The following is a 16,436-nucleotide window of genomic DNA, read 5'->3' as shown; positions in this document are numbered from 1 at the left end:
CACCCACAATATTTTTTATGTTATCATTAATTCATTAAAAAGGTAACAATCGTGATAAATACAGTGGTCAAATGTTTTTGTTATCGATTTAAAGATAACAAAAAATTACTATTTTGAATTCATTTTAATTTATTTTAAATATAATTAAACATTACAAGATAACAATTTTAATGATTAAAAAAGATATAGGAAAGATAATTTTAGTTACGGCACCTAATGGAATTATATTTATTTCTAAATATGATGCAAAAGACTATTTAATTATGATTTGACTTTCTAAGTTAAAAATTAGTAGTATCTGAATTCCTTTATTTTTGATTTTTTTCTATGCTAGTAATTCTTTGATTCGCTATCCTAAAATCAAAGTGTAAGTATCATTTTGTAGATTTTTGTTTTTAATTAAAACTCCGGAAACCCTCTATCTTAAAGCTTAAAAAAGTAGGCTCAAAAATATGTGGAAAAAAACAGTAACTTTGGTTTTTCCCTTGGGAAGATTTGAAATTTCAAGACCTAGAATTATAAAAGGCACCTTAAAAACCAAGCTAAATAAATAAAAGTAAAAAATTTGAATTTTTTTTTAACTTCTTAAACATTTTAGGCTAAAACCTCTTTTTATTAGACTGTGTGTCAATGATAGTTTTATTCTAAATTTTTTCAATTTTTTTTTTCAAGCAAGTTTTTGCATTCCTCCTCTTTTTTTAATGCAATGATGTGAACTATGGAAATTTATACTTTAACTTTCCCTCTCTGTACTTCTATGCAGTGCATTTAAAAATAATAATTTAAAGTATTAAAAAAAAATAGTGTGTGCAGACAATGCATTGTTCACATAGAAAACGTGGCAAAACAAGCAGAAAATCTGTATCAAACAACGGGAAGAACACCATACAAATTGATACCACAATTAAAAAGGTAGGGCATGATATAGGTTTTAAGTGACAAAAAAAAAAAGAGTATATTTTCTTGACTTTTTTTCAATATTATAAAAAAGTAATTTTTTTCTAAGTTCAAGAGCATGCAACAACATTTGAATTTTTTTTTTTATAAAATATTAATTTGAAGATTTTGAATTTAAGAGTTGATTTACTGAATCCTTTTAGATAAAAATGTAAATTTTGTTGGCATGATTTTGAAATTAGGCATTGCTCTTTAAGATAGAATTGACTAGATATTAAATGAAGGATTTAAAAAAAAGTTTTCAAAAAAATTGCAGAAAAAAAAAATTTCTGACAAAAACTATTTGTATCATTGGAAAAAAAAAGAAGAATATTTCTAGTACAAAACGTATGGAAACTTCTAATTTTTTTGTTGTTCAAACTGCTGAAATTGAATGGTTTTAATTGTAAATAATAATAAAAAAATTATTTTTAAAAATACACTCTTACGTTTATCAGCATATTAAAAAGTGTAAATGAAAGTTTTTTCATCAAAAGTTAGGTTATAAAAAAAATTGTAAGAAAGTGAGGCATCAATATGCTTTTTATTTTCCCTCCAAGATTTAAAAAAAAATATATATATTTATTTTCTCCTTTTTTTAAAATATTAGCACTTTTCTGTGTTAATTTAATTTTTTTTTACAGTATTACCTCTTTTTAGCAATAAGTGCTAATATTTAAACTGAGTTAAAAATTTTTTTTCAGTATTACCTCTTTTAGGGTGTTGTTAATTTCTATTTTCTTATACTATACAAAATTTAAAAAATTGTGTTCAAACTTTTATAAACTAAATCAAAGTAAAGAATACTAATGAGATATTTTATTTAAACTAACCTAACACGTCATAGCTATACTTACGAACCCGCATTGCAGGAAGAAGAATATGTTACTTTAATCAGCCTAATAATGTGGTTGTGTCCGGCATGTCAATCTTACAGGTCTTACGCTTAGTTTATCAACACGCTGAATCGGTTTTCGGATAAGATTTAATAGGATACCTGCAAGCGACGAACCTGATTGGCAGGCGAATTGTGGTATAAACAAATGCCACAAAATGTATAAACAAATTTCTCCTGCTTGAAGGTAGCCAATTGTGAAGATAGATAAACCTGCAATCAAATTCATTAAAATTCACTTTAAAATTTTCTGCAACTTGGATTTTTTTTTCAAAAATTATATTGATGTTGCTCATTCCTCCTATAAGACAACTTTAATTGAAAACGATTTCTTAATTCTATTCATTTTCTGAAAAAACTGTTTTTTCTTCTTGTTTTAACTCTTTTATACTGAAATATTTTTTAAAAAATTTGTTAAAGTTAATTTTTGAAATATTTTGCTGTACCGTGCCATTTTTTTCTCCATTTAATTCTATTTTCTTTTGTTATAAATAAATGAATTCTATTTTTAACTGGGATGAATTTTTCATGTTAATTCAAAACTAAATAATTCTATTGCAATTAAAAAGCCACAAAAAAAAATTCTTTTTGTTTGCAAATTATGAAAAAACTCCACTGGAAAATATAATTAATAGAAATGTCTTCTTGCCATATTGTATTTTTTTTATATATATTTTTATTTTTATAAAAAGAGGATTTAGTGGAATCTATGTAAGTTGCAAATATAGAATTCCTAAAAATAATACTATTCAAAAAAGTGTTAAATTAGTTGCAATTTTGAATAAAATGATGCATATTAGAACACTTTTTTTTCATGACCATTGTTTGTAAGTTCTGAAAAATTCGTAAGTTTCCTTCATAACGGTTTTTTTTTTTTTTTTTTATATTGTTAGGAGTGAAGCTGGGTTACAACAACTGCAAAACATTGAGAGACACAAATTATAGAAACATAAAATGATATTTAATATCTAAGAATAAAGAAAATGAAATATATGAAAGTTTTTGTGTGAAGAGTTTCTTTAGAGTTTTATTTTTACTGTTCGGGTCTCTTGGCAAGAACCAGAACATACTTAAGGTTCCAAATGACGGATCCGCCTGGAGTCTTCTTAGCTTTTTTCATTGCAGTTTTTTGGAATTCTTTCAGAAAACTCTCCGACTTTTCTGTTGGCACATACTGAAGAGGTTTTCGTATCAAGCTTCGTAGACAGGCTAAATAAACAGAAGAGAAAGCATCGGAAAAAAGTATAGAGCACGTCAAAAATAATAATAACAAAAAAGAGAATTCATTAGAATACCAATGAGTAATAGTGTAAATGAGTGTGTTATTTTGTAGACCGTCGCAACAACGAGGAAAGTAAAACTTTAATTACTGATATAGTTATTATTATACAGGGTGCGTAGTATTTTTAAAAAGTGCTTAATGGTGCTTACTTTCGGTTATCGTTTTTTAAAAGCCTTTAAAGGTGCTTTTTTCATTGGGTGTTTTTAAAAAATGCTTAATTTTTCTTTTACCCTGTTTATTTTCGCCACGTATTATGCAAAAACGCACTGTTCATGTTGTTCTATTTAATGTTTTCACAATTAATTCAACCCCAAACTATTTCGGCGTACCGTCGGTCCTTAGAGTATGAAATCGTCATTAGTTTTATGAATCAACTATGCCTGCAAAACTAGTTTTTTACTTTGACATGAAGGTTAAATCCGGATAAAACCGTCAATTGTCAATAACTTCAAAACCCTGCCTAATTATATATTTTCTTAAAGTGCATAAAAATATTTTTGAGTGCTTGAAAAGTGCTTAAAAGGTGCTTATTTTCTGTTGAAAAATTTGACTGCGCACCCTGTTATATGCAGCAAAAATCGTAATATGTAAATAGTATTTAACACAAAACATGAACTGTTATTAAATTCGAAGATACTTTAAATATTTTTATCATATTTATTTGAGTTACTATTTTATAAAGTTTTGCCTTGCACAGCAAGGAGAAAGGTTTTGAGAAATTTCACTTACAGAAAAAGTTAAAACAGAAAAACATAACCCAAAAACTATCGCTCCCTGCTGTATTTCATTCGAAAAAAAAATTTAATGAAAGAAATACGCCCATAATTCATCTAATTTATTTATTTTCTTTTTTGCTTTATTTTACTGCACTTTTATTAACTGGCTTACTTATCTGTAAAGATAGAATCTTGCAATCGAAATTACAATCCTTTTCCAAATGGGAAACACATTCTTTTGGATCTCCATGCAAGATGACAATGCAAATTTTATTCGTTTATATACTGCCACAAGTAGAAAAATTGAAATTTTGACCATTTCCCGACTAATTACAGCGCTGAAATTGCTCTGTGATAGATGGCAGTATATGTTTGAATTGTTTTCTCATATAATTAATGTCGAATCTCAATATAATTTATGTCACAGTTTTTAGTCAAATTATTTATCAATCCACTTCTGATCTCCTTCCGACTGACTAGAGTGCTCCGATTTTCTTCGGAGTTCTGTTTCTGATGCCAATTCAATTTACAATATTTTTCTTAACAAAAAAATAACCACAGTGGCAGGACAGCTCCAAGGAGGGCCAAGGCCTTTCCGTGTCCATTACAGTTTTTTTGACCTGGCTGTGGGGTGCAGGAGCAGTTGTTGCGGTTGGATGGTCAGTCGGGTGGGGAACTCCGAGTGTTTAGTTCTTAAGCATGCTAGGTATTCATCCTATTTACCCACTAAAGGGATGAAAAACTCCGGGCAAGAAAATTTGTGCCCTTCAAATTCTAAAAATTAGTTGCGTTCGAACCGTGTTTCGTTTCTAAACTAACATTAAAAGTAGCTCCCAGGAATCACTACAAACTACTGTTTTCTGTATCACTACTCATTACACTACTTTTTAAAAAAATAGCACACTGCACTATAAACTACGAAAAAAGGTAGCGACTAAAATGGTTTCACTACTTGTAGAGCTCTACTTCAGACCACTGGATGTGTTATATACCTTCATGTTGCCATTCCATCAAAACGAAAACATACTATTCCGAAATTTTGGATATATCTTGCGTTCAGCGTTATAAACATGTTAACTTCTGCTAAAACAATTTCCAACATTCCATAAGATAGCGAAGGAATTTCAACATTAGATGCACTTTATTTAACACTTGGAATGCAATTTAATTTTAATTAAATTTCGAGTAGTTGGATATTCAAGTTAAATAGAAACTTTCGCTAAATAAATATTTTACTGAAGTTAATTTGTATGTACTAAGAAAAGAATAAAACACGCTTGAAAGGAAGATTGTTAATCTAAGTCTGTGATTTCAGAGAATTACTTTGTACTGCAAACATTATGCGATTCCTAAAAATTTATGTTATATATTTTAAGTTTTCCTATCCTCAGATGAGTACAAGATTCCCAAACTCAGCAGGAAAATTAAAGAATCTTGAAAATTTTATTTGAAGTAAGGGAAGTTCATTCTTTTAGAAAGATCAAAGTAGGTTAAATGATTAAAGAATGTAGTATCCCTTTTCTTTTAGCCAATTCAAAAATCAATCGTTCAAAATCTATAATTTTAAGTATAATTGATATTTAATTTTTGTTAATTTTGATAAAAGTGTATTGATTCTTTTTTTACGACATTCTTCGTTTTAATAGTTTTCGCAGCATTTTGCTGATAAAATGAATCACTTTCATTTAAAAGCAGAGGCTGTTAATTTGTCAGAGTTCTTAATATCTGGTTTTTAAATTCGTTGTCCAAAACTGAAGATGACAAGAAATATACATAATTTTGAAAATGAATGTGTAAGCAAGGAAGAAACAAGTGTGCTATCAAAATCTGTGAAGAACTAGCGAGTAAATTGGAATGAAATATATCAAAACAAGGTCGAGATGAAGTTAGGAGGTATTTATAATAATCGCTATTTTGTTCTTCAGTCAGGTTTTGATGTTTTCATTTCCTTTTTTTCCTCACAGTGTTAGATTTCAATAGCGTTTTTGTTTTCTCTTCACTAAAATTTCAATTTGCGATTCCCCCATGTGTCTACTATCTTTTGAAATTCATTTTCGACAAAATAAAAAAACGCAAGTGATTAGTGATTACTGAACACACTATACGAAGGCTGCGAATAATATGAAATATGAAGCGGGTGAGCTGTCACAAGCATGAAAGCGTAAACGTACGCATACAAATTTCTTAATGAAATATTTTTTTCCTGCGTGAACAACAAAAAATAAATAGTTCATATCAACAAACAAAATAATGTTCTATGTTTTAACTATGCGTATGCAGATTTAATAATAATAATAATAATAATAGTTATAATAATAATAATAGTTATAATAATAATAGTTGTAATAATAATAATTAGAATAATTATAATAATTACAACAATAATAATTATAATAATAATAATAGCTTAATAATGATATCTTGAAGTTTTGAAAGTTATAACTCTGTTTTGAACAAAGTAGTGAATTTTTAATAGCGAGTCATTTATTTCAATTAAATTTTTTACTTAAATAATTTATTATCGACTGATAATTGTAATTTTTTTACAGAGGAATTAGTTTTGAGGATTGCCGGCCAGGTGGCCGAGCGGTTAGCGTGCCTGACTACGAAGCCATAGGCTGCGGGTTCGAATCCCGCTCTAGGCATGAATGTTTCTCTCTCTCTTTGTGCTGTCCTCTGTTGTGTGTGTGAATGATGTGTGAATGCGTGGCCCACCCTATAAACGGGTTTGTGGCAGTGTGGCGTGGGCGATGTTGCTCGCCTCCGTGACTTTGGTTCACAGGTGCCCACTGGGTAACGCGAAATGAGCAACAATTCTGGCATAGTATAGGCAAAAGATTCAAATTCAGTGCCTGCCATTGGAAAAAAAAAGTTTTAAGGATTATAATATTGATTTAAATGCTTAAGATTCTATGCTAGAACACATTTTAAATGGATTTAACTTAGAAGCGAGCGAATCAAGTTAGATTTGTAAAGCAAACCATTTGAAGCTACCTAGCAATCTTTGGGGGCTGGAGTGTCAGCGAACAGGGGCTTAGGCCACTAGTATATATTATTTTAAATCACCATGGTTCTTAATATAAATTATTTTGTAGCAGAATAATGTTCTATACAAATTGATTTAGTAACATGTAACATTTTTGTACCAAAAAAAGGTTTATCTTTTTGTTAAAATATTTTTGTTAAAAAAGTAAAATAAATATTCAATTATGTACATAGTAAACAATATATTATTAGAAGAATATAAATTTATAACAAATAGGAAATATTAAGGTAAGAATTCAGTATTGTTTAAACTTTGATTAAAGTATACGGGGTCTTAAAAAAGTTTACTATAAATTGAAGTAAAAGAATAAAATAGTTTTAAATTTTTTCCAAATCTTATTAGTTCAGAAATTTATACTCGTTATGAAATTGGGTTATAAATTTTTAAAAATTGAATAAAATAACGAAGAGTAATTTTAGAAATTAATATGGAATTTCAATTAAATTAATTTATATTCAGCTTGCTTGAGAAATTTAAGAGAGACTGGTTAATTATAGATCTACGATAAAATTATGAAAATGTTTAAATAAAAATTTTTTTTCTCATATTTCTATACGATTATTGAATTATATATGATACGGATTTTATTTTGGAATTAAGTTTTCTTGCGTAAAGGATGAACTATGAATCCTTTATATTCTTATGGTCAGGGGAGAAAATGTAATGTATTATAATATTTCCATGGAAATTAGAAATATTATTAATATAAGGAATTTTAACATTTTTTTATATAATTTATTTTATAATTATTTATTATATAATTAATGATTTTATTAATGAATTCGTTGCCTTTATAATTATTGCCAGAGGAAAATATATAATATGCTGTAATATTATATAATTATTTTAGGAAAATACTTTAATTTTGGATTTAAATTTTATAATATTACGGCTAATTTCATAAATAAATTTGTTACCTCTATAATCACCACCAGGAGTGAAAATATAATATGCAATACTATTTTATTGAAATTAGACTTATTACTGGAGATGATTTTTTTCCCCGGTATTATGATTTCTTATTTATTGAAGGATTTCATAAATCAATTCCCTGCCTTTAAGATTATCAGAAGGTAAAGCGTTCTATACAATAATATTTCATTAAAATAAGAATTGTTACATAGTATAAATTTATTTTGGAAATAAGTTTTCCCTTGTTATGTGTGATTTGATGAATGACCTTTATATTCTTCGTCTGAAGAGAAAATACAATATTAGAATTATGTGAATTTACAATACTATGTGAATTTATTTTGGAATTAAGTTCTCTAGTATTATGAAAGATTTCATAAATGAATTCGCTACCTTTAAATTATCTTAATATTCATTACCGTAACTTTATATTCATTTCCGTTCTTATTAAAATGTTGTGTACAGTGCTCAAAAGTAAATAAATAAACGGACCATCCTTAATAAATTTTGATCTAATGATCGGATTTCACGTTCTTATTATTCAATATTAATGGTTCGAGGGGGGGATCTCAAATATGCTAATCAATAAGCGCAGACGATAATTTCAGTTGCAAAATCAGACACAAAAACGTACTTTCACTGAATGAACTTTTTTTCAACGGATTTGAATTTCTGACCCCCAAAATATTGAGGGTAGTCTCCGTCTGAGAAATAGGATCCCCATAGTTTGGTCTGGAAAGGTGTGCAAGGTTTGGATCTCTTAATGTTACCCTTTCTTCATGAGTTTTTCGTTATATCTCGATAATTTTTTAAGCGAATTGAAACATTTTTGCAAAACAGTTATAAGCTTCATTTGTACAAATATAAGTCCATGCAAAAAAATCAATTTTAGTAAATATTTACTATTTTTTTTAATTTACGAAGAATTGAAAAAATTTTGAATTGTAAGGTATAAAATTTTTTGCGTCATTTTACGTAATTTTAAATGGCGAAATGCAAAAATCGGTCGAATAGTTCCTGAGAAATCCAACTTTAAACATACGACTTTTTTGAAATTCGATTTCTCAGAAACTATTCGACCGATGTAGCTCAATTTTTTTGCCATGTAAAATTGCAAACTTTAATATGATTGAAAAAATTGTATACCTTTTAATTCAAAATTTTTTCAATTATTACTGAATAAAATTATGAAAAATAATACAAATTTACAAACGTATGAATTTTGCGTAGACTTATCTTTGGACGAACGAATTTTATAATTTGTGCTAAAAATTTTCAACTCGTCTGAAAAGTTCTCGACATATAACAAAATATGCACTAAATAAAATTAACATTAAGGGGTTTAAACTTTGGATCACTCTCTTGACCAAACTTTTGGGACCCTATTTCCAAGATTGCTGCTAACCTCTATAATTTGGGGGGCTCAAATCTATCGAAAAAGGTACGTTTATTCAGGAAAAATACGTTTTTGTGTCTGATTTCGTAATAAAAATTATCGTCTGCAATAATTAATTACAATATTTGAGGTTACCCGTTCGAACGATTAAGATTGAGTCCTAGAACGTGAAGATCCGGTTATTAGATTAAAAGATATTCAGTGTGATCGGTTTTTTTATTTTGCGCACTGTACACCGCCAGAAGTGAAAATGTTACATTCCATCAATATTAGGATTATAACACGTTATGAATTTTTATATTGGCATCGAAACTTTGCTACTATATTGTATCTGTTTTCGTAAATGAATTGTCCACCTTTGTATTCATCACCAGAGGAGAAAATGTAACGGAAGTCGAAGAGCTTTGTGTGAAGAATTTGATATCCAACTTGTTCTAAGAGAGCTGAATAGACTCTGTCTGCGTGGGGATGGTGGAACCAAAGCCTATTGCAATTGTTTTCTGTCATGTCTGATACCAAATCAGAGATGGGCTGAAAGAAATATTTTATGAGTTAATACATGGAATTTGTAATCATAATAATTATAAGTGATCATAATACATAAAAATAATAAAATCATAATAATTATAAGTGATCATAATAAATAAAAATAATAAAATCATAATAATTATAAGTAATCATAATTAATAAAAATAATAAAATCATAATAATTATGAGTAATGTTCAATTGCATACTCTTTCTTACCTTATTAATGAATTGATTGACATTTTTCAAAATTAATAATCATGGCTTTTACTTGATTAAAAACTTCATTAACTTCAAAAATATACAAACTGGAAATAACAGTCGGCAAAGCGCTCAAAAATAGATGCCCCTTTTCAAGACTTGTCTGACGTGAATGAGAAGAAACAGAAGTAAACTTTTTTTCTCTTCAATCACTATTGTTTCTTCTCATCAAAGTCCGGCAAGTCTTGAAAATAGCTGCCTATTTTTGAGAGCTTGAAAAATGTCGACTGTTATTTCCAATTTGCATATTTTTGACGCGAATGAAGTTTTAATCGAGTAATATCTTACAGCTTCAGTTTCTTCTATTATATATTTAATTATAGCTTTTATTTCATGAATTATGAAATATTATTTTTTTTATGAAAAAATTGAATTCAGAACACATAGTGAATTTTTTTTACTTTTTAATTTTTAATAACTGAGGCCTTGAAGAGGAATAGGAACAACAACAAAATCTAGGTCAATCTAAAGTTTCTACACTTTTTTGTTGATATTATTGCTAATTTCTTAAGTTTGGAAATGTTAACGTGGAAATACGTAATAACAAAAAGGAAAAGAATTAGGAAGAAAATACTAATAAAAAAGTAAAAGGTCCCAAATTGCGATTGCCTATAGCCTCTAGAAAATTATGATACCGACCTTTTGCAACGTTTGAATCAGGGACATCATGAACCAATATTGTTCAACATGTATAAATGTTTATGTGTACGTAATGTTAAATTTTAGGCACATAATGAAACTTGCTATTTTTATATTATCCGATCTTAATTCATATGAAAATATGATTCGATACACAAATTTATTTATTTAATTCAAACGCATCATATAATTTCATATGCGAAAATTGGAATTTTTTCGCTTGGGATTCAAACACAGAACTCTATTCGATGTTTTGGTAAGGGTGTAAACTTTTAAATTATCAAACAAAAACTATAGTACATCTGTTTATGCGGTACTATTTTTTTAAAACATTATTTTGTTTTTAGATACAGCACAAAGTTCACAATTTTTTTAACTTTGATGAATGACAGATATTTTTTATTTTATAACCGTCTTCGGACAGTATTTTATTTTGAACTGAACAGCACGATGAGAAATGCTAATAGAATTTTTCGTAAATGAATATTCTTTTCATAATTTATTTACTATATTGTTATTGAATTTTTCTTGCTACTTTTTTCATTGGCATTTTACGTAAATAATTTTGTATAAGCAATCGAAGTGTTAAATAAATTATGGATTATTGATTGGATATAAATATAATTATTAATCATAAAAAAAATCTCTCGTAAACCTTGTAATCTATAATCGAAAATCCTGTAAGGTTAAAAAATTCTGTGGTAGAGAATTTATTATTTCCAACAAGTTTACATAAGTTTTTTCTTAAAGAGTAAATAATATTCACTCTAAAACTTCATTATTATATTTATATGTTAAAATTTTAAAGTTAAAATTTTAATGACTTAAAAATAATCGTGGTGTAGTTTTACTGCCATTAGTCATCGAATGCATGCCCCGAAGGCTGGGTGCCTAGGGCCCTTGCCCTATTTATCCCCCCCCCCTCTGTGCGCCACTGCTTGCAACATAAACTAATTGTATATTTACACTAATTCGAATAAATATTTTTGTATTCAATATGTCGTCATTACATTTTTTAAATGCTATTTCGTATTATCACTGAAAGCAAAAGTATGGTCAAAACTACCAGAATATGATAAAATTTAGAGTTCTTCTGGCTTTATGGGAACATCAAAAAGCTAGATAATTTTTACGGAGGAGCTTTGGTAATGACTTTTGGTAAAATTTACAACAAAATATGGTTTTATTAACATGCTGTTTGGTAGCAAATGTGATGAAATACAGTAATTTTATCTAATTGTCTTTGTGCGCGGCATAAAAACCACTTATTATCATATATTAAGTTAAATTTACTTTTCAGTTCTGTATCCTTACTAATATGTGGTAACCATACGAACAAAACATTACAGAATAAATGTTTTAAATACCGCATATTTTTTAAAATTTTTTTTAAAAATTTATTTCTTTCTTTTTTAAACCAGAAATGTCATAACCATACAAAAACGGTAATTTTACCTAAATTTTTTTCTCTGTGTGTATTTAATAAAAAGGTCACATATCTTCTCCTGTGGGTCAAATTTACTTTCAGAACAGAAATGCGGTAAACGAAATGTTAAAAATCTTTAAATTTTTTTTAATTTCATAAATCATAATACTGGTAGTACACGGAGTAAGGAAATTCTGATTAAATAACTGTACTGTATGGTAATCATATTTCTAGTAAAACATAATTTTCGGTAAAAAGTAAAAACCCAAAATTACATAATATTTAAACCATTTATTTGTAAATTTTTCCGTTCATATGGTAACGGTTCACCGAAAATTCTGGTTTTCAAAATTATAGTTCTTATTACCACACATTGAGTAAAAAATAAAAAAATTGAAAAGCTAATTTAGCCGAATAAAAGTCATCAGCATAATAGATATCATGAAAAAAATACCAAATTTTATGACATTTTTCAAATTTTATAACATATTATAAAACCATGTTTTGTTGCTTATTTCACTGAAAGTCATTAATAAAGCGCTCCCGTAAAAATTTTAGTGTTCCCATAAAGCCAGAAATATGGTAAATTTTACCATATTCTGGTAGTTTTAACTATACTTTTTTTCTCAGTGTACGTCTCGACTTGCGCTTTATGTTTTATGAAAATATTGTTCTCTCGAGAATGGTATAAAAATCCCGAGATCTTCCTAATCATTGAAAAAAAGAACGTTTATTAAAATTGCACAAAAAAATCACGCAAACTCATCTATTTAATAGTGTTAATAAAATGTGCTTTCATAAAAATGTAGATTAGCGATTAAATAAGAAACTAATGATTTAGTAGACTTTCTGCATCAAAGCAACGTTATAGACTATAATGATTAAATAAAGTAGTGAGCGGCTGAGCTACGCAGGTGTCCTTGCCATTCGAACACTCTGAGCTGATACATACCTCTGAGTTATCCATGAATAGAAATTTTACTAAAACGGTGGAATATAATCGTAATTTAAATTATGTTTTAAGAAAATACAAAATAATGGTATAATGAAAGATTAAAATACTTTAAACACAAAATGAATAAACGAATTTTAAAAAAAAATGATTCTTTTAATTTCGAATGTCTACATTAAATCTTTAAATTTTATTTACCGATTCATTATCGTTTTTTTTGTTGTTTAATTTCAAAGAAGTTAATGATAATAATGATAACAAAGAAAACAAAAGACTTTTGATGCTTTTTCTCACAAAGCCATCGTTTTGATGAATTCAAACCACTACAAAAAGTCTTGTAACTATTATTTCACCCTTCCCCCCCACCAAAAAAAAGAAAGAAAGAAAAATTAGCTATATTTTAAATCAAGGGCTTTCAAACTTTTTCAATCATGGAACACCTTTCAAATTTAGCGCTGTGCATTAAGCTTTTGTAGTGTAGCTGAATACGTTGTTAAGCAAATTGATCGACAAAATATTAACGACGCAAGGTCGTTGTATCATTTTAGTTTGTCGAACATTAATTATATTTCAACATGCTAAAATTTCCACTTTTAGACTAATTTCCTGTTGCAGACAGTAAAAGTATAAATGGAAAAAAAAGGAAAATAAATTCAAAGCAAATGTTGCAGACTTACAATTTGCTATTTTATATTTTTGGCGCTTGTTATAAGTGTTTGGATTCTATAAATTTAACAAAGAGGTTTTTTTTTGAATAAAGGATATTGCTACGTTAAATGCTGACCTTCATTATAGGAAATTAAGGTTTCAACACGTTTAAAATTAAGAAAAATATGAAATATAGTTTCAAGTTCAAAATTAATATTATTTTTATTAGTTTTGAACTTGAAACTATGTTTCATATTTTTCTTAGTTTTAAAGTTGTTCGAATAGCACATGCTTTGAAGATCATTAAGTATTCAGTTTAGTCTTACAATCTTTCTTTCAAATCATGTAAAGTTTAAGTCAAAATTTTAGGAAAATTAATAATGAGAAGCGAAGAGTAAAATGAAGCACTTTTCCATTTCAATGGCGCAAGTAAATTCAGCAATTTTATGTATCTATTTATTTATTTTTGATTTTTAAATTCTTTATTAATTCAAATTAAAAACAAAAATTAAAGAAAAAAGATGAATTTGTTTTTGTTTTTTTCAGTGCTTACACCAACAAAATGAATAAGTACCCAAAATAATATGAGGAGGAAAAATATTTTATAACAAAAAATACATAATTTTTGTGCTAATTAACTCATAAACGACAATATAATTGTTATTATATTTTTAAAACAATTTTATTGATAAGAGTAACATAACTATCAAACATGAATTTTCTTTACATTTTAGGAAAAAAAATTATGATTCTTACATTTCATGTATACTATACTAGAAAATATTTTTAAAGAAAGGATGTGTTCCTAAATTTAAAATTTAATATAGAATCACTTACATCAAACATTTTTTTAAAAATTTAATTGAATAATTTTAAAGAGACACTTACTTCAAACACTTTTTTTCAAAATTTAATTGAATAATTTTAAAGAGCCACTTACTTAAAACGTTTTTTTTAAAACTTAGTTGAATAATTTTAAAGAGTCACTTAGTTCAAACACTTTCTTTAAAATTTAATTGAATAATTTTAAAGAGTCATTTACTTTAAACACTTTTTTTTAAAAATTTAAATGAATACTTTTTAAGAGTCACTTACTTCAAACATTTTTCTTAAAAATTTAATTGAATAATTTTAAAGAGACACTTACTTCAAACACTTTTTTTTAAAACTTAGTTGAGTAATTTTAAAGAGTCACTTACTTCAAGCACTTTCTTTAAAATTTAAATGAATACTTTTTAAGAGTCACTTACTTCAAACATTTTTCTTAAAAATTTAATTGAATCATTTTAAAGAGTCACTTACTTTAAACACTTTTTTTAAAAAATTTAATTGAATAATTTTAAAGAGCTGCTTACTTCAAACACTTTTTTAGAAATTTAATTGAATAATTTAATTAAATAATTTTAAAGAGCCACTTACTTCAAAAGCTTGTTTCCAGCAATCAGCTGCCAATACTTTTCTAGCTGCGACATGAAAATCAGCTGGTTTAGCAGCCGGAACAGCGATAAAGCATTTTCCTCCAGGTCTCATGCACCACATGAGATTTCTGAGGGCGGCTCCATGATCCCTCACAAAGAACAAAGCTTGTGATGAGAAAATCCAATCAAATTTCGCAGCCCACGTCAGGTCAAAAGTACTTTGGTCCTCGATATTCGCGTACGTGAAGTCCATATTCTCATCAGCCACGAACGTGAACGCGTAATTGATAGCGTTTTTATTTGAATCAATTCCCAAGACTTCGCGGTTGTGGGGCCAATACTCTGATATTTGAGCCGTTGTAGCTCCGTACGAACATCCAACGTCCATAATATTGGCTCGAGAAAATTCACTCCGTTCCGTCACCTGCTGGCATTCCGCTAATAAAGTGCTTTGCAAAGTCATTAAATAACCGCGACACTCCTGCGGTGAATAATCTTCCATATTGGATTAATTTCCGATCAGCAAACAGTCTTGAAGAGTGAAGACTAATACATTAATCCAATCAAATCCATTATCGTTGAAAATTCCGCTGGTTAGATTTAAGCTGCAATAGGAACGATACTAAATAAAAGATCCAAAAGCATTATTTTTTTTCCATCGAAATAATATTTAGACCGCAGATTACAAAAGCATTATTTCCCTATCGATCTTATAATAAGTCAAAGATGCAAAAGTATTGTTTTCCTATCGAAATAATAGTAGAACATAAATTGCAAAAGCATTATTATCCTATCGAAATTAATATTAAATCAAAGATACAAGAAAAACAAATTTCTTGCAGAAATAACTTTAAATCAAAGCTACTAAAGGATTGTTTTCCTATCAAAAATGATGTTCTAAAATCAAAGATATGAGAACATTGTTTTCCCTATCTTAATGAAGAGAGTTGTAGCATTATTTCCCGATTCTATTCACTCTAATGATCTAATTTTAGGGATTTTGTGCTGAGACCGAAAGGAGAACACATCCTTCCATCGAGAGTGTGTGCCAACACTTGTGACGTTATTACCACTTGATTTGACGGTTGCTTGCGACTGACGTAAGAAACTTACGGCTGGTGAAAACGTTTAGGAAATCAGTTCTATTTCAGTTTTCGATAAACATAAGCTAACATGGGTTTGAAGAGTGAAAGATGTACATCATATTGCCTTTTTTTCAGCTCAGTTATTTTCCCTCCGGTACAGAGATGTTAAGCCTGCCATCATTTTTTTTAGGAAAAATTTAAATTTTTTTTAATTAAATAACCATCGTTGATCAGCTGATCCAATATTTTGGATTTACAACTACTAATGTTTCACTCCGTAGTCTTGTAATTTTGAACC

The 16,436-nt window shown here is 28.0% G+C and overlaps 1 protein-coding gene across 1 annotated transcript; it reads right to left on the bottom strand.

Moving 5' to 3' along the window:
• Positions 1–2,770: 2,770 nt before the first annotated feature.
• Positions 2,771–16,155, bottom strand: LOC107441585 (juvenile hormone acid O-methyltransferase). Its single transcript, XM_043051291.3, has 3 exons — positions 15,055–16,155; positions 9,540–9,714; positions 2,771–3,040 (listed from the first exon to the last, which is right to left on the bottom strand). Exons 1-3 carry the CDS (start codon positions 15,553–15,555, stop codon positions 2,865–2,867), a joined length of 852 nt encoding a protein of 283 aa, XP_042907225.1. The 5' UTR covers positions 15,556–16,155; the 3' UTR covers positions 2,771–2,864.
• Positions 16,156–16,436: the final 281 nt, after the last annotated feature.

This window comes from Parasteatoda tepidariorum, chromosome 2 (genome assembly GCF_982258835.1).
Source record: "Parasteatoda tepidariorum strain Cologne lab strain chromosome 2, Ptep-v5.0, whole genome shotgun sequence".
In the NCBI taxonomy this organism is placed as follows: domain Eukaryota; kingdom Metazoa; phylum Arthropoda; class Arachnida; order Araneae; family Theridiidae; genus Parasteatoda; species Parasteatoda tepidariorum.
Note: the sequence above shows the minus strand (reverse complement) of the source record. Positions and strands in the feature narration are given on the sequence as shown.

Excerpts from the sequence above, each read along its gene's own strand:
- LOC107441585 (XM_043051291.3), bottom strand. The coding sequence starts at position 15,555 with ATGGAAGATTATTCACCGCAGGAGTGTCGCGGTTATTTAATGACTTTG. Across the intron at positions 9,715-15,054 it reads GCTGGAAACAAGCTTTTGAA|CCCATCTCTGATTTGGTATC; the intron begins GTAAGTGGCTCT and ends TATTTCTTTCAG. Across the intron at positions 3,041-9,539 it reads CTCTGGTGATGAATACAAAG|CCTGTCTACGAAGCTTGATA; the intron begins GTGGACAATTCA and ends CTGTTTATTTAG.